Source organism: Python bivittatus, unplaced genomic scaffold, assembly GCF_059951505.1.
Source record: "Python bivittatus isolate LINGU-HERP-01145 unplaced genomic scaffold, Pbiv_v1 ctg000170_np1212, whole genome shotgun sequence".
Classification (NCBI taxonomy): domain Eukaryota; kingdom Metazoa; phylum Chordata; class Lepidosauria; order Squamata; family Pythonidae; genus Python; species Python bivittatus.
Window position 1 is genome coordinate 1,754,056 of NW_028277039.1, and position 22,611 is coordinate 1,776,666.

Here is a 22,611-nt window from a genome sequence, read left to right on the forward strand (position 1 = left end):
TTGTTGCTAATGTAGTCACAGGTCTGCAGCTTCATTAACCCTTGTGTAAATGCATTTTAGCAAGCTACAGTGCAGCAGACGTGCCAGTGGGCCATCACTGTGGTCTGTTGCTGGAGTGGAGTGAGGCCCTTTTCTCTCGTCCTTATTAGAAGACCTCTTGCGGGTCAAGGTGTAAGAAGATGAGCCTGATGTCTAGGCCTTGGGCTGGGGACCTTCGGGACTGGGGCGGTGCTGGAGCAGAAATGCTGGGCAAAGCGTCCTCCGTGCTTTGGAACTGGGGGTGTACTTTTGCAGTAAGAGAGCTTTCTGAGAGAGAAACCTATTCTGAGTTGTCCTTCTCAGAATATTAGAAGTGTTGTATTAGAATCTGAAACTCTGCGCTGCGGAATTCAAACGACGGTCCTGGCCGAGTCAGTTAAAAAACGAAAGGCTTACGGGATCTCTTTCCTTCCCTCTCTTGCTCTCTATGGGAGGTGCCTGCGTCTTGCGTCTCGGCAGAAACCCTCTCATTTTTCCATTGACCCAGACTGTTTAGGCTGAAAGAATGGCAAATTTGGGATTGTGGGAAATCACGAAGAGGAGGGAGCCTGCAAGCCACCTTTAAATACCAATATGGTAAATGTAATGTGGTAACACTGGGTTACAGAACTGTTATCTTTGGTGAGACAATCAGAGCCGCTGGGTATTGTTTATTTTAAACTATGGCTCATAAGGGAAAAAAGGATTTGCTTGTTCATTTTCTGAGTGGACCAATTTAGTCTGGAAACCTGACCTTGCAGATAGGATACCCTTAAGAAGTTCAAAGTCAGAGACATTTCTTTCTTCTCCTTTTTTTTTTTGAAAAAAATAGACAAGGATACATTCCTTCCCCTTCTTTGCTCCTGGTGACGCTCAGGGAGCTTTCCAAAAGTACAGACTCGACCTTGTCATTTAGGGGGGGATCTGGCTGGTCGCCATTCTGCGAGTGAGACACAGCTGGTGAAGGTTTTGCAGAACACAGTTGCAGCCCAGCCCAGCCCAGCACTCGCAATTCCCTGCAGTTACACCCTTTAATTGCAATTTGCTTGTGGGCTTTCATTACAGGGTCTGAAAAATACTCAGGTTTGAAAATTTTATTTATTTATTTCTATTTTTACAGCCTCAGACTTTTAAGGCATGGGGCTAGCAGTGGGAAAAGCTGAATTTCAGTTCCCTCTTAGGCACGGAAGCTGGCTGGGTACCAGTCACTTTCTCTCAGCCCCAGGGAGAAGGCACTGGTGAGCCTTTTGTGAAAAGGTGGCCAAGCCTCTCCCTGGGTCCCTTTGTAAAAACTGGTGTCACATCGGCTGCCTTCTCATCCTCTGGTACAGATGCCAATTTTAGGGATAGGTTACCTATTTTTGTTAAGAGGCTAGCCTTCTCACATTAGAGTCTTTTACGAAGTCTCAGATGGATGCCATCAGGATCTGGTGATTTGTTAGTGTGTTGTAGTTTCTCAAGATGTCCTTGAGTGTCTTCTCTTGTTTCCTCAGTCTAGTTTAGATGTTCCAGTTCAATCCCCAGAAAGTCAGTACAGGCTCAGATAATCGTCCTGTGTCTTCCACAGGAAGGACAGACGCCAGTCATGCCTTCGGTTTCTTGGCAGTTGCCATCTCCTCCTTGAAGATCTATTTCACTCCTGTGTCATTTAATGGTCTGGCTGCTTCTCTGGCTGCTTTTCTGCTTCAAATAGATTTAAAGAAATTCTTAAGTTTAGAACTTTATAAAAAGAAAAGTTTAGAACTTTATTAAAAGCACCTTTAACTTTTTTGCCGTATACAATAATAATAATTACAGTAACAGCAGTCCTCTTCCTCTTCCTTTTCTTGGCAATCCTGAATCACCAACACTTTTCCTATCAGTTTGTGCTCTTTTGACTGTGTTTCCATTTCCAGAATGAAACTTCCTTCTTAACTTTTTCTGGGCACTGCTAGAAAACCCTGCTGACCACCTCCTGGATCAGGGTGATCCTTTATGACGTTGTAGAATGCACTATAAGAGCCTCAGCTCTTGTGATTTTATTTAATCGCCTGGCACATAAAGGAATTTGGCTCCCCTTTCCTTTCAGGAAGATGGAGTCAAATGGATCCTAAACTGACAAACTTCTCTTGGAACTGGTTTGAAGGAAAAAATCCTATGAATTGAAGTGATGGTATTTTCCAAGGAGCTGTTTAAGCTGGGAAAAACAGTCTTCATTCTTCCCTCTTGCCTTGTTCATTAAGTATTTTTAAAATAATGAACATGTCCAAACAGCTATTTTTTTGTGGGGGGGTGTTAGCACCTTAGGAATGACTTCAGGTTGTTGGCGGAACATGAAAGCTCATACGATAGAGGAACGTGGCTCTCCTCCATCAGTTCCCAACTGATCATTCGTGATCCTTCAAGAATTGGGTCCTGCTGAAGCTGGTATTGGGACAGAGCAACCCATTTTACGGGTACCAGATGGTTGGGGCAACCTGAGCTCACTCTTACTCTGTCAGCTAGAGAGAAGCCAGCTGGGCCCATGTTTCTAGATTTCTATGCCAGCCAGGGAGAAATGGGCAAGGCTGGATGAATTCACCAAAGAACCAAATTGTTTCAGGAGCTTTATGGAAGCTTGTGAATGGCATCTGGGGAGATTCCTGACTTGTTTAACAGGCAGGAGCTCTAAGAAGAAAAAGCCACAGGGGGAGAAGGTGGGGGCTGAAGTTACAGAGTATTTCTTGACAGGTGAATATTGGATTGATGTTTCTTGGCTTATGAGTATTCAGAGCATTGATACTTCACTCTTCAGCCAGGAACAACTCATGAATCCTTCAAAACAGAGAGCCTGTGATGCAGTTGAATTGGCCCTGCCCTGCCCTTCTTCATCCATTTACCCCTTCCCTTCCCTTCCCTTCCCTTCCCTTCCCTTCCCTTCCCTTCCCTTCCCTTCCCTTCCCTTCCCTTCCCTTCCCTTCCCTTCCCTTCCCTTCCCTTCCCTTCCAGATTTGCAGTTTCCTATTGCCATACTGCCATAAAACTTGTCCTTGTTGGCGAAGGTTGTTAGACATCCATAAATTAGGCAATGGCCTTAAATAACCAGCTGGACAGGAAATGCCTCTGGCAGGACTACTCCTTGGCCCTGGCCGGAGGAAATGGGCAGCAGTGACAGCCTGCATATGCCCTTCTCTCAGATGCCAGTCCAGCTCCAGAGGGTGTTACTGCAAGTGTTGAGAGGCTGCTCTTCAGAGGATTCTTGGGGCAGAGTGTGTGTGTCTATTTCTAGCATTCTGTTCTTGAGGAACTTATGAATAGGACAGGAAGAAGCAATTTGGCACAGGCAGGACTTTACCCAGGGTGGCCACAGCCAAGAGAAACACTTTACCCAGAACCCAAATGGTGTGCATGTTGAACAATGGCCTGGAAAGAGTTTTGGGGAGGCATGGCAACAGCTCCAGGAGCTGAAGCATGCACTCACAAACAATGCTTGAATTGCTCTCCTTAATCAGGGACTTCTTCTGGACTTGCTTAAGGCTCCAAGGAGAAAAGGAACTTCATTTCCAAAGTGTTTTTCTTGGCTGTGACAAAACAATGAGTCAGAATAGGTTCCACCTTCAGTTGAGAATTTCTGTCTGTCTTGCCAACAGCTCCACAAAGGTGCGTGAAAACAGCTGACAGACGAAGATTGAGGGGCAACTTGGCAGCCACAGTCAACCTGGACTGGCAGCTGCAGCATCCCAGCGTGGAAAGCTGAAGACGGGAGAAACATGGAGAATACAGGTACTGCAAATGTGACTATGGAGCCTTCCTAAAGCTTTCAAGTTTCTGCTGGAGGTTGGGGGGGGGGAGTGATAGAGAAACCCTGCTCTAGCATCTCTGGAGGGTGCAGGATTAAGATGAATTCTTAGATCATGATTTGACCATGAGACTTACTGGAGTACTTTGAGCAATCCAGGATTGGCGAGTCTTTTGGGGCAGAGGGGTTATGGGTGCATGGGAATACCTTATTAGCCCCAAGTTTCATGCATTCCCATGAGGCAGCCTCCAAGCCATTCTTAAACTGTAATCCATCAGAGGGATCCTTCAAAGACGACATTTCCTTTGCTGAAGGAGGTCCTTCTGTTAGATGAGATCCAAAGCTTTCCCCAACCTTCCAATTTGTTGCTCGGCTTTGCGTGTTTCCAGAAGGCACAGAAAACCCCCAGTTCCTCTTTTCCATCCCATCCCCCACTGCGCCACACAGAACAAAATAGGACATGGCCAGGGGTGTCCACAGGGTGTGGTTAAAAAGATCATGATGGCAACCACAGTGGTGCGATCAAAGCTTTGCTTGTTTTTTATGTACAACGCAGCTTTGATCACCATCTTGACTTTTTTGACCATATTCTGCAGACACCCTGGCCATAGCTCAGGATGTTAATCATTGCGCAGACAGACTGTCCTCCCCAAATGTTGCTTTTTGAGCTGCTACGGCAAGGGCTGGGTGGCCCCGAGGAGACCAGTGCGGCGACAGCTCTTGAGACCAATTTGCTTCAGGAGAGCCCAAGTTTGCCTGCGATATCCTGCCAGAATTTGGTAAATAAAAAGTAAATAAATTGGGTTCTCCTTGCAAACATTTCATTACCAAACTAGGTAACATAGAAAAGTCCAGAGCTTCAGTTGTGTGGTTGGAGAGACCATCTTTAGTTTTTGTAACCTCCCTCTGGCGGATGCCTCTGCTACCTTGTGAATCTTCGATATGCAAATGTTGAAGTAGCAAACGGGCTGGAATGACGGCAGGAAAGTGCAGCAAAGCGGCTACTTGGAGGAGCCCCTGGGTGGGCAAGATTTGTGACCCTCCCCCACTGGGCAGGGGGCATCATCTTTGGTTTCCTGCAGCAGTCCTAATTCACACTGTCCCCCTTCCCAGGGATCCCTGGGAAAATACCCCCCCCCCCCGGTGCAAACTGCTGGGGTAGCAAAGATGATCTAGCTCCTGGCTAGAGATGACTGCCGGAGGGGCCCCACCCCTGCCCACAGCTATGGCAGGATGGCTTTGCAGTCATCAGCCACGGCATACGACTGATGCCTCGTGCCCTCAGCCATGGTTTCCCTCCATCTCTGCTCCTCCTTTTGCTGCGATGCAGCATTTATTAAGGATTGAGTTTTTTTCCCTCAAAAGAGCTGAGGAGGTTCACAGGTTGTTTCTTGCTCTGCTCTTCAAAGCCTCGCGGTTTGAGCTTGTTCAGGCATATCTGGGGGAGGAGGCAGTCCCTGGCTTGTTCTGGTTCACAGGCTGCAACAAGTCCCTTTTTTCCTCCTTTTTGGGGCTTCGCAGCAAAGTGAAACAGTGAGAGAAAGACGCAGGGACGTGCTCTAAAGCAGGCTGGAAATAGGATGGTGTATAAAGAAGGTGGAAAGCATCAGAGGATGAGCTAGTGAGTGAAGGGCTGGGGAGAAACGTAGAAAGCAAGGGACAGGCTGCGCGTGGCTTCTTTCTGTCAGCAGGAACGGAGCTCGAGGTAAGAGCTGCTCTAAGTGCCATAGCCGCGCCAATCGGATGGACTGTGGCATGCATTTTCCTTAGTGGGGGAATTTTTAGAGACAGGTGGGAGGAAGTTTAAAGAAGAAGAATGACAAGGTGGGAAGCCTCCTTCTACACGGAGCTCCTGCATTGTCTGGGCTCAGCCGCTTTTTTATTATTCATCGGAGGGAAGTTGTGCAGCAAAAAATAGAATGGCTCCCTCCAACACTTTAAAGCTCCCTGTGATATAAACATCGCATGTGGCGTTTTGAGCAGTTACGTGGCTTGCGCAGGGCAGTTGCTGTTTGCTTGTGACAGACGGGTCTGCTGTTCTTATGGCAAGAGGGTTCACTTCAGCCCTGTAGTGTTTAGCTGCCTCAGAGAGCTGAAGAGCAGAATAGGAATCGAAAACACCCCCCACAGTTGAGGTTGGTGGGAAATACTCAGGTGGTTCCTTCCAACAAAGGGCTGAGAACATTGTGGGGAAATACGATTTTCAAACAAGCAAGTGACACCTGCTGCTTGATGTTTGCCACAACGTGTGGTTACTAGCCTGCCAATCTTTTCCTTCTAATAAAATCACCTGGGTGTGACACTTGCAAGCAGGACATGAATAATTGGGAGCGAGGTGCACAGTGAAGTGGTATGGAATGGGGACAGACAGGATTTTTGTTCTGGGTTTTTTTTACACCACGGTGAGAGCTTGCTTCTAAAAGAGTTCTTTTTAACCAGTAACAAGCCATTTGCTGTCATTTTAGACAAGAACTGGGAACAATAGGGATCCAAAATGCCATTTGTATCTGACATGTTGCTTCAAGATAGTAGAGTAGGTTCCTATGTTTTCCCAGATCCACAAACTGCTCAGGAGGTTTCCAGTTCTCCTTGGATGACACAGCTGGTTTTCGAAATCATGAGGAGGGGCGGGGATCTCTCATCAGTCAACTGCATGGAATGTGTAGTAGAGAAGCCGTGAATGGCGAGTGAATGTTGCTGCCTACAGTTTTTCTCTTTGTATGGCTGTGATTATATCTCACGTTGTAGCCGTTGGAAGACAGGAGGCTGTTAGCCTCATCAGACTCTGCCCAGCTAATGGGGTGTGTGTGTGTGTGAGTGGCTGTCCCTAGTCCTCCCCAAGTGTTCCATAGCTTTCCAAAAGACTTCACCTGGTGGATCCTAAAGGCATTCAAAGGCAAAAGGTAAACTGAAATACATGTGGCATGCAGGTTGTGGCGATTCTATAATTATAAATAATTAAAATACATTAACATTTCAACTCACTATGATGTTCTGTTTCTTCTTTCCTAATAAACAAAACAAATGCACCTTGGGACCAGTGAGAAAAATGGTGGTATGTTTCCAGTCCCCCTCCTGCCCACCTTCTCCTCCTCTTCCTGCTCCTCCTCCGGGCTGGCCTGGCTTGCAGTGGAAAACTAGAAACGCTGTTGCTGGCTTCCCCAAAACATTTTTCCCTCCCTGCGCCCTGTGGACCCTTTTCCTGGGCTCTCTGGGAATTAACTGCCCACTTGCATCAGAGGAATATTGGAATACCGATGTGCACCCTCTCCATTTCATGGCTTCTAGGGCGGCATATTCTAGAAGCTCAAACACACCACTCCATCTCTTTCTCTGCCTCTCCCCTGTTCTGGTTAGACTGGCAATCACTGACTTTTCTGCACTTCAACTGATTTTAATCCTGAACTTAACAGATGAACTAAGTTACGTTTGAGTTTGAGTTCTTTTGTGACTCTAGTTATCTTTCCTGCCAACTACATAGAAGATAGAAAAATTTAGTTTTCTAAATTTAGTTTAGTGCAGGGAACTTTTGATAAAGGTCTTCCAAAAAGGGCTGCTTTGGTGCTCCAAGTGAACCACAAAGTCCTCCTGCAGAAAATGACTTGATTTCTTATTTCTCCTCCCTCCTCGTTCTGTATGTCAAGGCATAGGTAGCCCTGGTTTATTTACAAAATGATGGGCAGGTGGCCATCTAAATTCATTATCCAGGCTGTGGTGCTTCGGATAATCAGGGGGAAGTTCAGAGTTTTTTGAAGCTTTCCTTCAAGCCATGTTTTCCTGCAGTTTCAAGAGGACGCAGGCCTATATTTGCTGGAGGGAGCTGCATGTAACAGACTACGAAATGCCCCACTGCTTCACGAGAATTACCCTTCATCACTGCCACTGGTTGCCCCTCCTCCTGAGCTGACTCTCCTCCTCAGAAGAACAGTTGTGCTGCACAGCCAGGGCTCAACACTGGCGTTGCTGGCGTAGTTGGCAGGTTTGTGTCTGCAAGAGGGAGTCATTAATGGAAGCCTTGGAGTAACCTCTCCTGCTGTGCCAACTTGTTTTTAGCACAGAGAGTCCCTCCTGTGAGAACATTTCTATGTTGCTCATCATGTGGCTGTTCCTCAGAGAGGTTTTCATATTTGTTGTCTGTCAGCTCTTCTCATATTATTTAGCTCAAAATCCCACTAAGACGTTCTAGGGATTTCTGTATCTTAAAATCCAGGGTTCTGCTTGAGTGTTCCCTCTCTCCCTCTCTCTCTCTCTCTCTCTCACTTATGGGGACAGGAGTGTGGCGTGCTATGCTGTGAGCAGAGGCACAAAGGCAGAGATGCTGCCTTCTCTCCACGTATGCGGTTGTTGTGTGCATCCTTCTAGATATGCTCCTTTGGGGAGTTTGAGGAAGCCAGTGTGATGGTGCCTTTCGGTGTCTTTTGTGCTACTTTGTGTCCCTCTCAGATTACATTGCTGTGCTTGGAAAGTCGTATTTTTATACTTGTGATAAACTAGAGGCCCCTGTTTCCTTGTACAAATGAATTGTGGTTTGATAACAGATTGAACTATCCAAATTTCTCTCCAACACACTAGTGTTTACAAATTGGAGGTAGCTACGTTGGTTGTAAGATGAAATCCAAACAGGAATGTTGATTTGCCAATTGCTAAATTATTGTCGAGTGATGAGATTTCAAATTCTCTTAGTTCTACTTTGAACTAGATATTTAATTTAAAAAATGGATTGATGTGGTGGAGAAAGGAAAAGGAATTTCAGGAAAGGACATATTCTCAAAATGTGTCTTATCACCGTCTTGATGGACAGCAATTTGGCCAAGGCTACCTGCCAGTTCATCCCGTGGAAAGTCTCCTTCTGAATGAAATCCCCAGGATTGGTGTTGGGTTTGGCTGCACGTATGATTTGCTCCTGCCAGATGGAAAACAGTTTCCAAGTCACACCAAGGGCTCCTAGGACGGAGATGGAGGTGAAAGGCCCATTTTGTTTTTGAGAATATAAATGTCAGAAGAAACTTGAATCCACTGCTGGCAACTACTCAAGATAAATATCTAAATGTAAGATTTTTTCACTTGCCATCCATTTCTTTTGGTGGACAAGCATGGGTGGGGCTTCTTGACTGTTGGGGCTGGCAGCTCACCCCCAGTCTCCTGGCAGTGGTGAGCAAATGTCAGCCATCCTCTAGAAGGGGACTCAGTCAGTGCAGTTTCAGCCAGTGGGGCCCTGCTTGCAACCTCTGCTGTTAAGGGCCCTTCATGGAGTGAAACACAGCTTTCTTCCATGCTGTTCTTCCTTAACTTCATGTCCTCTGTAGCTCTGCTGCCTAATTTCCTGTTTTCTGGCAGGAGGAAGAGTCTTTAGTGGGAAACGGACCAACTTAGCAGGGGTGCATCAGCTTCCAGTGGTGCAGAAGTTGGTGGAGTCTCGGGCCCAACTGCAAGAGGAAAAGTTGCAGCTGCAGCAACAGTTACTGTTGCTGCAGGAGAAACTTGCTGTGCGAGAGAGCAGCCCACTCACTCAGGCTGCGCAGCTGCAGAACAAGGTATTTTTCTTTGTAATGGAATAAGATAGGCTCACTGATCCTCCAGAAATCTTTTGTGGAACCTGCCCTTTGCTGGCGTCCCTGATCGGCACTCCTTTCCTCGCACTGTCTCTGCAAAGTCACCCCCCCCATACGTATCCCCCATGGTTGGAGAGAACCGGGAGAAGTCCTTGCCTCCAATTCTTCTGCACCAGCTGGACCATCCTAGTAGCTCTCACACTCTCCTTGTCTTTGCCATCTCTTTGGCTCAACATCACTTTTGTGCTTGCGCAAGTTTAATGACAAGACCCAAAGGCTATGCTTCTACAGTACACTTAATCACCGTGACTAAAGGCATAACATCTGCATTCATATAATACACTGAACTTGGTTCATTTTAACTTGGCTAATGTGTCTGTGTGTTCAAAACCAAAATGAAAACAGGAAAAAAATTAAAATTCAACTAAGAAATTGGAGGGTGGGGACCAAAAGAAAGTTACACCTAAAATGTGTAGTGAAAAATGCATGCAACTTTTAAAATGCTCTGTTGAAGTATTAAGGGTTGAGAATTGGAAGGGACTTCTAAGCCATATTCCTACATGCAGGGCCAAGCTTCTTCTGCCTGATTCAGGGAATCCTAAATAGAAGTCTCTCTCTTTTTGGGGGTGGGGCAAACCTAGCTTGTGCATAGTAATGATTGTCTGCTTCCCCTTGGTTGTGTACACATTTCCCTTTGGGCCATGAGGCTCTTGGGGTTCAAGTCACTCATGGAAGTGACTGCCCTGGGTGTGAGCCTAAACCATGCTTCCAGTAAGCATTTGGGGCTCAGAGCCAGCTTGTCTGATCTTGTTACTGAAGAAGGTGAGCTGGGCTGCTTCTCCATTCCCCCTTCAGACCATCACAACACTAACAATGCTGCACATCCTTTTCAGCACTTGGCATTAGGTTCTTGATACCCGCAGGCAGTACTGTTGGGCCAGGAATGCCCCTATGCTCACCAGCGGGCCAAGAGCCTGTATCAAAGCTAGAGCATTTCTGCTGGAGAAGCAGCTGTAACATCCCTTCCTCCTTATCCCAGTCCTTTTCCATAACACAGAACATGAAATGCCTTTTTGGGGGGGGGCAAGTGTGGGATCTTCTATTTTCCTTCCTAACGGAGCGTTCCCTTTTCATTATATGAGCCTCCACTTGCTACCTGACCATTTCCCCCTTTCCTTCTTGCCCCTCGGAGGGAACTTGGCCTCCGTGTCATCAAGTAATTCCAGGCTGTATCGTTTGGAAACTGCCAAAGCAATTCCAGCTCATCGGCACTTAATTGGGTCCCTTTTTATTAATCTGCAGTTCCAGACAGGTAGAAACATTAGGACGTGTGCTGATTCTTGGTGACTGCCTGGCTCAGAAAACTGACCCTTGAGTTAGCTCAGTTTCGATCATGGCTTGAAGAAGAGAAATGACCCTTTTGATCTGCAGCTGTGGTTGGCTGCAGCAAATGATCTTAAGTGCTTAGAAAAGGCCAAAACGTGTGAAGCTGCCCCACCCTCTTACTCCTTTTAGCTCCCACTTGCCTTTCCCAAGTCAGGCCAAGGTCTCTCCTACTCCTGCTCTGGGCCTCCCTACCATCTGTTCACATATCACTTTCTCAGCACTTTGATACCATTTGCGGGCTTGGCTTATTCATTGTTGCACAGTGTTTTATGATTGTGGAAATATGTGGAAAGATTTTCCTTGGACTTAGTCTCTAGTGAAACCAAGCTGTGTGTTCATCTTGTACTTCCTGTTCTTTTAATAAACATTGGAAGACTTGCTCTCATGACTGACATGTACAGTATTCTTTGCAGGCCATGTGTGCAAGAGGGGCATTTCCAGCAACACAGGCATCCTTTACCATCTGTGTTTCCTCTTTGCTCCCCGAGGAATTGAGATCTACAGCTTAAGATGACTTTTGCAAGAGACTGGCTATCAGAATTCCATTCATAAGTCTGATGTTTTGAGTATGCTGGTCAGAATTTAAAATTTAGATGCTAAAAGCAGATGTGACAGCTGAGCTGTGTTGACTACGAACTGCAGAAGTAGAGGATTGGAGCTGAGAGGCCAGAGCCAAACTTCCAAGAACTTCAAACAACTGAAATTGGAAAGCATGTTTATTGTGTCACAGAAGTTGATGGGTGGAATTTAACTTACCGTTTCTGTGCTCTTGATGCATAAATGAGTGTTGTACTTCAGTCCCTCTTTTGTATTGGCAGACAGAAAGCCTGAAGGACAGACTCCCAAGCCCCGCTCAGGAGATGAACAGGCTTCATTCTGCGCTGGTGAGTTGTGGATCCTCTTGCCTACGGTTTGGTCGCAGCAAGGACTTGCGGGAGGTCTTGGGGCATCAGATGGTTTGCTCAGAGAGGCAGAATGACAACTGCTCCAAACCAATTGAATTCCAGTTATGTATAGGATGCAGCCTTAAATAATGGAAGGAATTCCAGGTAGCGTGTACAGTATTTTTCTGAAACTCATTGCGGGGTTGGACTTACGTAATTGTTTGACCGCCCCAATAATTGTCAGTAACCAACTGACCATTGCATTTGCATGTCAAAGCTTCCAAAGACTGATGCGTCTTATGGGAAGTGCAGCGCATTGAATTGTTAACCTTACATTATTTCTGAAGCTCACAAAACCTGGTTTGGAGCAGACACATCCTACTCCCATTTAGGCAAATATCAGCATCATATTGCGCTGGTCCTTCAAGAAAGGCCTGTGCTCAGGCCTGCTGTTTGCGTTGCTTTGTTGAAGTCTTCTCCTCTTTGAAGTGTTAATTCTGCACCGTTCCTCTACTGCCTCATCATTCCTGTGTAACCTTCCTGCCTTGTTTTTTCACAAGCCCTTCTTTTACAATAGCTTTCCCTTCTTGGAGCCTTCAAGAGGTACTGGACTACAAATTCCATCATCTGCAACCAGCAGGGCTTTGGGCAATTTGGCTGGAGGTGATAGGAATTGTAGGCCAATTGGGGGAAGCTATGAATTGGTGCTGGTTGGGAGAAAATGCCCTTTGTCAGGGGTTTTACTTTTGTTACAAGAAAAGGCCGGGGCAGAGCAGTTGGCTTGCTTGGAGTTGCCAGAGCGTGGGAAAGACGTGGCCAACTCTGCCTTGAAACATCTGTGGGCAAGTTACCCGCCTGGAGAACTCTGGTCTGTCTGCTTCTGAGAAATGAGCCTGAAGAGTAGGAACTAATAAACATTCTGGATGAGAAAATAACTACAGGAAACCAAAGTATATCTATGTCATATGTATGTTAATATTTCACAATAAAAGCAATATTGTATACAATGCAACATTCATTTGTACAAATTATAAGGGTGTTGGTCTGAAGGGAAAATAATAATTAACACCCTCCCCACACATACTTTTTATTGCTAGATCAATTCAACTGATTCACGGGGTTTGTTTACTTCGTTGCATTCATTTGGGTAGGCTTACTGCCCAAAGGGTGACACCAATAGGTGTTTGTACTGTGCACAGTCTGATGCTGGAGTGTTCCAGCTAATTCAACTAATTCACTGGGCTTGTTTATAGTGAGTCTGTATTCAGCCTGGCTGGCGAGCCATCAGAACCTCTCTTCCTTCTTTGCAGTTCTTTGCTGAGTCTCCTGATGTCTTCCAAAGATTGTCTGAGAACAGCTCCCTCGTGCCACAGCCTTTCTTTATATTTAGCACGGCAGGCAGGGCTTGCCTCCTTCTATAATTAGTTTACTATCTGAGTACACACAAACAGAGGCAGTGCCTAAACATTTAAATTAGTTTTCCATTGTTTCAGATTGCAACATTTCGCCAGTGGTAAATGCATTGGAAATTAATGCCATATCCAAATAAACGAAAGAAGAACTATTGACTAAATTGCATTTTAATCTTCATCCATGCGCAATATTTATAGTTAGATTCAGTTAGAGGAGGGATGATATCATATCCGTTCCGATGGTGGGCATTTCTGATCAGATAGTTGCAGCTCTCATTTTGTCATGAAAAGGTTTTTCTAATTTAATTGGGGCTCCAGGTGCCACAATTCTTCACCGGAAGAAAGACTCACTCAGAATGTCTGTATCCTTGTTCTGCTGTTTTTGACCACAGCTTCCTTTAAGAGAGAGACTTACCTCAGAACCAGTGATGAGGTGAAGTATGCTCTGAAACTTTCTGCTACTCTTTTAAATGGAAAACTGCTCAGGGTCTGGCATTTTCTCCAGGAGGTGGCCTGGCCATTTAAAGAGTAAATACCTCTCAGAGCAGATGCCCTTCTGACTTCTGCTCATTTCCTATGCTGTCCTCAGGGTGGCACAGACCTGGAGAAGCACCGGGACCTCTTGGTTGCAGAAAACGTGCATTTAAAGCAGGAGATAAAGCTGTGTGAAGCCCATCTGCAGGAGCTGAGGAAGCATTCGGTGAGATGCATCAACTGTGCACACAGCCAGGTGAAGCATTGCTCCTCTCCAGTTGGGTCTCTGGCAGGCGGACCTGTTCCTTAGATGCCTTTTCCTTTCCTCCTGCAGGAGAACCTAAAGTTGCAGGAGAAGCTGGCACAAGTAAAGCAGGAAGCGGAAGAAGCAAAAGGACGCCTTTCTGAGTTGGACCTGGAGGTGGAGCAGAAAACCAACCGTCTCGCGGAGGTAGAACTGCGGCTGAAGGACTCCTTAGCAGAGAGGGCCGAGGAGGAGGAGCGGCTGAGCCGGAGACTACGGGATAGCCAGGAAGTGATAGCAAGCCTCAAGGCCCAGCCTCATCAGGTCAAGGTGAGGATGGTGTTGCATAGCGCTTGGAGGGCTCTTTCCCTCTTTCCAACCCCGGGTGGCTCAGTCTGGGGTGTTCTGCTGCTTGCAGTATGTCATCAAAACGGTGGAAGTTGAGTCCTCCAAGACCAAGCAAGCCCTCTGTGAAGCCCAGTCACGGAACCGGTACTTGCAGGACCAAGTTGGAATGCAGAGGCAAGTGCTGAAGGAGATGGAGCAGCAACTGCAGAACTCTCAGAAGGCAGCAGCCCAGCTCAGGGCCCAGGTGAGCCATCCTGAATATGAAGAAAAGGGAAGAGAAAGCAAGAAGGCCAGGCGGTGGAGGCGGGAGAAAGGGAGGCATTCCAGGGCAATTCTTGCTTGGAGGACTAAGGTTACGACTGGTGCATTTTTCCCTTTGGCTTCTGGTCACTTGCAGAAGGACCTGAGTTTGAGACCCAATTGGTGTAGCTCCACTTCCTCTTTGCCACTGCAGCTTATACTCATCGTGGTTCCTTTCACTCTCAAGCTGAAATCTCCTGGTGTGCCCCAAAGTACAGGTAGTCCTCAACCTACAACCATTTGTTCGGTGACTGAAGTTACAATGGCACTGAACAAATGGTGGTTATAACTGATCCTCAGAGTTCTGGCTGTCCCAGCACCCCCCATGGTCATATGATGGCGATCTGGGTGCTTGGCAACTGGTTTACACTTATAACTGGTTACAGCGCCCCACAATCACGAGATTCCCATTTGCGACCTTCACTGGCGGATTCCCCAGAAAGTCAGTGGGGAAGCTGGCAGGGAAGATTGCAAGTTGCTGGGGTAAGTCTCCCTCCTGTGCACCCTCCCCCAGCCCCTCTGTGCTTGGGCAGCACTGGCCACTCATGCACCCCCACGCAATCTCCCTGACTGACACTGTGCCTCTCACACACACCCCTTGCACTCTTGTGCACCCTCTCCAACCCACACTGCACCCTTGAACACCCTCCCTGAACCTCACTGCGCCTCTTGTGCACCCACATACATCCTCCCTCACCCACAATGTGCCTCTTGCGCACCCCCTCGCACCCTTGTGCACTCTCCCTGACCCTCATGCACTTCCACACACCCTCCCCAACCTACGCCCCATCTCTTGCACACCCTCGTGCACCCTCCCTGACCTGTGCCACACCCTCATGCATCCTCACCAACCCGGACCTCTCATGAACCCTCTCGCATCCTTGCACACTCCCCCACCCTTGCCATACCCTCATGCACCCCTTCGCACCCTCCCTGACCCGCACTGCACCTCTCGCACACCCCCTTGCACCCTCACGCACCCTCCCTGACCTGCGCCACACCCTGGTGCACCTTCCCCAACCTGTGCTGTGCCTCCCCCACATCCCCACGCACCCTCTTGGTCCCGCTCCCACCCAGCAGCAGCCACCTGCCTGCCTGCCTGCCTGCCAGCGTCCCCACTGACCTTGGTTGTGGGAAGCCAGCAGGAAGTTGCTTCACCCAACGACGGTGGGATCCAGTTAACGATGGCAACTGGGACTGCAGGGATTGCCATCACTAAGCGATGCGGTTGTGCTTTACAACTGGATTGCTTAGTGACAGAAATTCCAGTCCCAATTGCCATCGTAAGTCGAGGACTACCCGTAGGCAGAATTTCATCCCTGGATTCTAGGAGGATGGAAGCTTTCTAGTGCTGCAGATAAAATAGCATTGGGTAGCTTGTTCTGTCCCTCCTCCACAGATTTTTGGGGCAGTTACACAGATGAGAAAAAATAAGGGAGAACATGCCCTCCCTCTCTAAAAACTTGTGAGGCAAAGCAAGTGAAAACCCTGTGTGGACACACCCGTCATTTCCTCTCAGAAGTGGTGGAAGAAGCTACTCGAGTCCTGCTAGAGAGGAGAGAGGGAAAAGAAGTCTTCTTCCTCCGCCTCAGGACTTCATTTGGTCCATTTTCTAGGTTAAGGTGTATGAATCCGAGTTAGAACGATCCCATGAGCAGATGCTGGAAGAGATGCAGAACATGGAGGAGGACAAGAACCGAGCCATTGAAGAAGCTTTTGCTCAAGCACAAGTAGAAATGAAAGCTGTCCATGAAAATCTGGCAGGTGAACACCTTTTGAACCGGAGGAATGTTCCTTGGCTGGATTTGATTTGCTTTCAGCGAGGCATCTTAGAGGCTGTCCAGTTGTGGCATGGCTGAAGAGGGGAAATGGCTGATGGAAGTGGGCACTCTCCAGGCCAGATCTTTGAAGTTTCTTTCTCGGTTTTACCCTTGTGCCTTTTGCAGGAGTGCGGACCAATCTGCTAACGCTCCAACCGGCTCTTCGTACTCTCACCAATGACTACAATAGCTTAAAGCGCCAGGTCAGAGAGTTCCCTGTTCTGCTTCAAGAAGCCTTACGGAGCGCCAAGGCTGAGGTTAGCCCAACAACAGAATGTTCCTGTCTCTTTCTTTTTTCTGCAAACTTCCTTTTTCATATCCCAAAGAGATCTTTCTAATTGCTCTAAGAAGAAGAGGGAGCCCCAGGGTGACGGGAAGGGCTGAGGCTCTTCTCTCCGAGGGACACCAGAAGACCCTAATGTGGCTTGTCTTTCTCCAAGATTGGGCAGGCCATTGAAGAGGTGAGCACCACCAATCAGGAGCTGCTGAGGAAATACAGAAAGGAGCTGCAACTCCGGAAGAAATGTCACAATGAGCTGGTGCGATTGAAAGGTTTGCTCCTCCACTGTGCACACACTGGGGCAGAGTAGAGATGCTGGCTGAGCGCCCTGAGTTGGAGGTTGCTGATTTGGGGTCGGGGGTGGGGGGCTTGCCTGGTGGAGGCACATTTGGGATAGAACAGCAATTGTACCTGGAGGGTGGAGGGGATGCCTGAGTGGATCTCCAGGAGATTGGAAGGTATCCCGCTTGACTGAAGTAGGGACCTAAACCAGACTTTATTCCTCAGCACCATTAAGAAAGATATTCCTTGGGAATACCATAGGGCAGGGTGAGCAGAGACGTACATGGCAGATCAGGAAACATCTGTTCCAGTTGTTTAACTGTGTTTGAGTCCCAGAATTGGATGCACAACCAGTGAACTTTTGGCTTTGTTCACTTCAGCAGCATAATTTGGGGAAGGCTCCAGTTTGCCTCTGTTATGATTATAAATTACAGGCCCTGTCATTTCCTTTTGAAGGTAATATCCGAGTGTTTGGCCGTGTTAGGCCAATACGAGTAGAGGATGGTGAAGGGCCAGAAGCTGTAAGTGCAGTGACATTTGATCCTGATGATGACGCTGTCCTACATCTGGTGCACAAAGGGAAGCTGGTGTCATTTGAACTGGACAAAGTTTTCCGTCCAGAAGCAACACAGGAAGATGTAAGTGAGGACCTTCTGGGTCAGAGAATCAGGGGTATCTGGAAGGAAACTCTCATTTGCAGTGTTCCTCAATTGACTGGGGATTCCTGGGGATGATGATTTATCTACAGATGAAAACAGACAGATCACCCCTGTAATATCTCTTCTTTCTGCTTCGCTTGACATTTTGAGAAGCTGTTGATTTAGAGGGCCAGTCCATGAGAATGTATCTCAGGAGACTGTTTTTGGCAGTGGGGCGTTCCTTTGCTGGTAACTGTGCCTGTGTTGTTTTCCAAAGGTCTTCCAAGAAGTTCAGGCTCTGATCACATCATGCATTGATGGTTACAACGTTTGTATTTTTGCCTATGGACAAACTGGTGCTGGCAAGACATACACAATGGAGGTGAGCAGTTTTCATTTCTTTCTGCTCCCTTTGTATTCCCTACTCCTTTTCCCCCTGCCTGCTGCAGATTAGCTGGGTTGGTTTCAGAGAACCAGTGCAAAACGCCACTGATGGGGGCTGGGAAGAGAATCCTTGCCGATATCTATTTCCTTTACTCTCACTTCCCGGGACTTAATTTCTGTTCCCTGATCATCCTTGTTGTCTTCCTCTGAACTGTTCTAGTTCATCTGAATCTTTAAAAAAAAAAGTGTCCAGAATTGAACATGTTACAGTTGGTGGAACCACACCAGTGCAGCAAAAAGTGGAACTTTTACTTCCCATGATTTGGAAAATCTGCTTCTGTTGATGCAAGCTAAAATTGCATTTGTCTTTTTTTGCAACCATAGTACCCTATTGACTCCTACTCGGTATCTAAACTTCCAAGCCAGATGTCCCCCATTCTCTACCTGTGCATTTAATTTTTTTTGTGCCCTAAGTGAAGAACTTTGCATTTTTCTCTTTTAGATTTCAGTCACTTTCAGCCCATTTCTCTAGCCTGTCAAGATAGATTTGAATGTCTTTTTCTGTCTTCTAGAATATTAGCCATCTCACCCAAAGTTGTATTGTCTGCAAATTTGATAAATAGGCTTTCCCCTTCTTTGCCCAAGTCATTAATAAAAAGTATTGGAAAGTAGAGGAACTTATCTTTTCGTATCATATCATCCACTTGCACCTCCTTTCAACTGGAGGAGGAGCCACTGAAGAGCACTGTTTGAGTGCAGATTTCAAACCAGCTCCATATCCATTTAATTGCCAAGTCACCTAGCCCAGAGTTCACTAGCTGGCCAATCAGATGTCCCGGGGTTCTGTGTCCAGTGCCTCACTGAAATCGCAAATGTCCACCACAGGCTACCTTTGAGCATTCTGCAGGCACTTGTGTTTGGGAAACAGATGATAAAATTTATCATGGTTGTAGATCAACATCATAAAAAAAACAAACGGTCCAAACTGTCCATATAAATGTACATATAAAACTTAGGGAAAGAAATACACAGACAAGCTAACAAGGTCAGTTGTTTCAGTGGTGAAAAAGAAATACAAGTATATTTGGGGTTTGGGGGACTTGAACAGTTAGTTTTCAGACATTAGTGACAATGGGAGCAGAATCATTCATTAATTCATTCTTTCATTAATTCATCCAATTTATATAGCCACCCATCTCACATTTGTGATTTTGGGCAGCTTACAATTAAAAACATAAACAGTATCAAAAAATAAAAAAATAAAACAGCCATACAAATGTTAAAAACAATTAAAAGCCACATAGTATCGTTACCAGGAGAGCACAGCCATTCAAGAACCATCTTGCCATTTTATGGGCTCCACACCCCTCTCTGGTCCCCAGCCCAGATGGCAAAGCCGGGTCTTCAGGCTCTTCCTAGAAAGCTACCTTTCTGGAGGTTTCTGTGGGTTTTTCAGCCAAAAGGGATAACACTTTCTCTCCCTCTGACCAGCCAGAACAATTTAGCAGGAGGGAGCAATTAAGTCTGAATGCCAGCCTGTGTAGAAGGGGCAATGCAGTAGCGCATGTGTGATTATCTCAGCATCACCCAGCTGGCAAGGCTGTATTCATCCCTGAACTGTGAGTTTGTTGTTTCTCCCTTGCAACAACAGTGAAGGCCAAATCTTGAACCTCACTCGAGGAGGAGTTTCTCCAGTGCAGGAAGCACATGGCATTAAAGATTGCTGGTTGGAGTGGAGGGTTTTGGGGGCTGCATTTGATTATCAAGCCAGAGGGTGTAGAACTCCAATCATTTTGAAGATTCAAGTCCAATGTACCTTGTTTCAGTTCTGAATTGGCACCCTCTTCCCCCAGTGACACCAAATTCTGAAATGGTAGACCATAGCTTTAAAGATCCAAATTAATATATTTTTCCGTAACTGATTGGCTGTCTAGTAAAGTTAAGGAAGCGAGACAGCCCAGATTAAAGATGATTTTGGACCAGAATCCAAGATGGCGTAGCCTCATACAACCCATAGTAAAGCTAGCCCAGATTCCACATGTAACAGAGAATTGGTTAGAAATGTGACTCTTAAAGTGTGGGCTGGGTAGCTTCAGGGCTCTTAGGGGATCATAAATACAGATGCATGACCTCAAAGAAGGAGGGTTTTACACTTGGTTTACTGGACCACTTGCTTGGGGGACGGGGGGAGAGACTGTACACGAAACCAGTAATTTGCATGAATCATTCATACCACTTTGGATACGGCGGACTTTATCCATTATTTTGTGGTGATGTTTGGACGATGCTATAGAGCTTGTCTAAAGTAAACTAAGATCTGTTAAACTAAGGTTAACTATATATTTTGAAAAGGAAATAAATACCTGACTGCTGGCCTTTTTTGAACCGTGCCAAGTTCAAAAGCCACTCAGACTAATTTCCAGGAAGGGTGGCAAAAAGAATTATATTAAGAAATTGGAAAAGTGATATTATTCCAGATGTCAAGGAATGGTTGTTGGAAATGTGGTGACCTATCTGTTTTGGAAAAGGCCATATTTTCTACTAATCAAAGGATGTAGCAATATGTGTTACTATGGCAGAGATTCTGTAATATCTTACAATGATATCTTGCATTGTTCATAGTGTAGTAGTGAATTCATTGGTATACCAGTGACTATTGAGAAGTATAAAACATACAGTAAGATAGATTTTTTTTCTTTTCCCTCTTAGTTTGTATGTTTTTGTTTGTACTTTTAATTGTTTTTAATTTTCTTTTCTTTTTTCTTTAAGAAAATAAATATTTTTTTAAAAAAAGAAAGGAAGGAAGGGTGCTTTACTTCCACTGGACCCTTGACCTTGGCAAGCACCAGTCACAAACTGTCTGTCTGGGGCTGCTGTCCCACGTGCTTGGAAGCGAGAGCAGCGGTGGAGCTGGCATGTCATCAGAATGCCAAGATCCGCTTTTTTCAGGGTGCCCCTAACGTTGCCACTCAGGAGGCATCTCTGAAATGGCCACTTCCAGTTTCTTCACTCCTGGAGTTCCTTTCCTTTTAACATTAACCTGATGCAGGTCTGTCTCTCTCATCAGGGGACTCTGGAAAACCCTGGGATCAACCAGCGGGCTCTGCAGCTTCTCTTCTCCGAAGTGCAGTCCAAAGCCCCTGACTGGAATTACAGGATCACTGTCAGTGTAGCCGAAATCTATAATGAAGCTCTCAGGTAACAGCCAGAAACCAGCCTCTCTAGCAGAGCCGCACCACAGCTGGATTTGCTTTGGAAGAGGGGCTTTGGAGTGTGTGGGAGGACCACCACGGCCCCTGCCCACGACTTGTTGGAGCAACGACTGTGCGTTTTGCAGGGAGGCTTCGGAGTTGCACTCAGGGATGTTCCAAAGCACCTCCCCCCATCCCCCCACCCTGATCCAAAGCATTGCCCAGCTTGGACTCTCTCTGGACACAAGGGAACGGTGCGCAAAGCTGCATCATGCCAGAGCAGCCATGCTCTCAGCCAGGCTGGTTTGTTGTGGCTTCTCTGACCTGATTTGGGTTAGAAAGTAAAATCTTTGGGCTAAAACAAGAGTCTTAATTCTGGGGTTCCCCTCCCTTCTTCCTGTAAAATGGCTGTTTCCCTGAAGCACTGAATGAGGTTTGGGGCTGTGCACTTTAAAGCAGAGGCCCATTCTTCTCTTTAATTTTGCATCTTAATAATAGGAAGTTGCTTCCATCTCTCTTTGTCTGGTTCCACTACAATTTGGCCATTGTGGTTTTTACATCTCTTTCTTTCTCCCTGGATGAATGCATTCTCCTGGGCTGACCATGATTGCAGGACTTTCACTGTCTCCCTTTCAGAGATTTGCTTGGAAAGGAGCCTCAGGAGAAGCTGGAGATCAGACTCTGCCCAGATGGCAGTGGACAGCTTTATGTTCCAGGCTTGACAGAGTTCCCGGTTCATAGCGTTGAAGACATCAACCAGGTTAGCAGGGGGTAGGAAGGGGTTCTTGGCGTGCCAGTCGCACTAGTGGTGTCTGGGAGGGAATGTGCCGTCAGGGTGGAATCCCTCTGCCTGGACCAGTTCCTGAGATGGAACTTTTGATCACCCTGATGAAAGAGGAAGGAGTTCGTGCAGGTAAGATGGCCTACGTCACCGTTTGTCAATCTCAGCAACTTTAAACTGTGCAGGCTTCCAGAATTCCCCAGCCAGCTTGCTTGGGATTTTAACAGCCACAGAATTGGTGTTTAGCCCTTTAGATGAGAAAAAGGGGATCAAAAAGCTGAAAATGGGGGGATTAAACTGGTTAACTCAATCCCCCAAAGGCTGCTCTGAACCAAGAAAACTAGATTCTCAGAATCTCATTAATCAGATTTATTGCAGGGAAAATGAGTTACAGAATCCTGGGTGCTGAATACGTGTTCTTTAGCTTCCATTAAGTTTGTTAGGGCAGGGCCTCCTTGGGGGGATATCTTTGATCCTCTTCCCAACTCCTCTTGATGCAGAAAGATGTTGCTATCTATTTGCCCGCCATCTCTTCTGGTCCTACAGGATTTTGCAAACGTCATTCTGGTTTCCAGGGTCAGGGAATTCCATTATGGTTTCTCTGTCTTTCCCCCAGGTCTTCGAGTTTGGTCATATCAACCGAGCAACTGAGTACACCCACCTGAATGAGCACAGCTCCAGATCTCATGCCCTCCTCATGGTCACAGTGAGGGGAATCGATTGCAGCACAGGAATAAGAACTGCAGGTTAGTATGGATTCCTCATCAGATTCAGCATGAATTGTTGAACCTGTGGAATATCAATGAGTAGCCAGTCCGACTGATGGCAGAGGGATGGGCCATGTTTGGAGCTCCTGCAGA

The 22,611-nt window shown here is 46.6% G+C and overlaps 1 protein-coding gene across 12 annotated transcripts in view; it reads left to right on the forward strand.

Annotated features, from left to right (window-relative positions):
• KIFC3 (kinesin family member C3) overlaps positions 1-22,611 on the forward strand; it is a 47,878-nt gene that overhangs the window by 16,513 nt on the left and 8,754 nt on the right. For 7 of the 12 annotated variants that reach the window (XM_088135509.1, XM_088135508.1, XM_007436227.4 and 4 more), the window contains 14 exons: positions 3,627-3,759; positions 9,113-9,309; positions 11,532-11,597; positions 13,599-13,739; positions 13,818-14,057; positions 14,146-14,319; positions 15,992-16,139; positions 16,322-16,452; positions 16,636-16,747; positions 17,214-17,395; positions 17,673-17,777; positions 20,847-20,977; positions 21,607-21,730; positions 22,368-22,497. In XM_088135509.1, coding sequence (XP_087991635.1) covers positions 3,747-3,759; positions 9,113-9,309; positions 11,532-11,597; positions 13,599-13,739; positions 13,818-14,057; positions 14,146-14,319; positions 15,992-16,139; positions 16,322-16,452; positions 16,636-16,747; positions 17,214-17,395; positions 17,673-17,777; positions 20,847-20,977; positions 21,607-21,730; positions 22,368-22,497 — 1,894 coding nt within the window. In that variant the 5' untranslated portion in view covers positions 3,627-3,746. Of the gene's footprint in view, positions 1-3,626; positions 3,760-8,576; positions 8,825-9,112; positions 9,310-11,531; positions 11,598-13,598; positions 13,740-13,817; positions 14,058-14,145; positions 14,320-15,991; positions 16,140-16,321; positions 16,453-16,635; positions 16,748-17,213; positions 17,396-17,672; positions 17,778-20,846; positions 20,978-21,606; positions 21,731-22,367; positions 22,498-22,611 lie in introns of all 12 variants that reach the window. The other 5 variants (XM_088135514.1, XM_088135515.1, XM_088135512.1 and 2 more) reach the window with 5 other exon arrangements.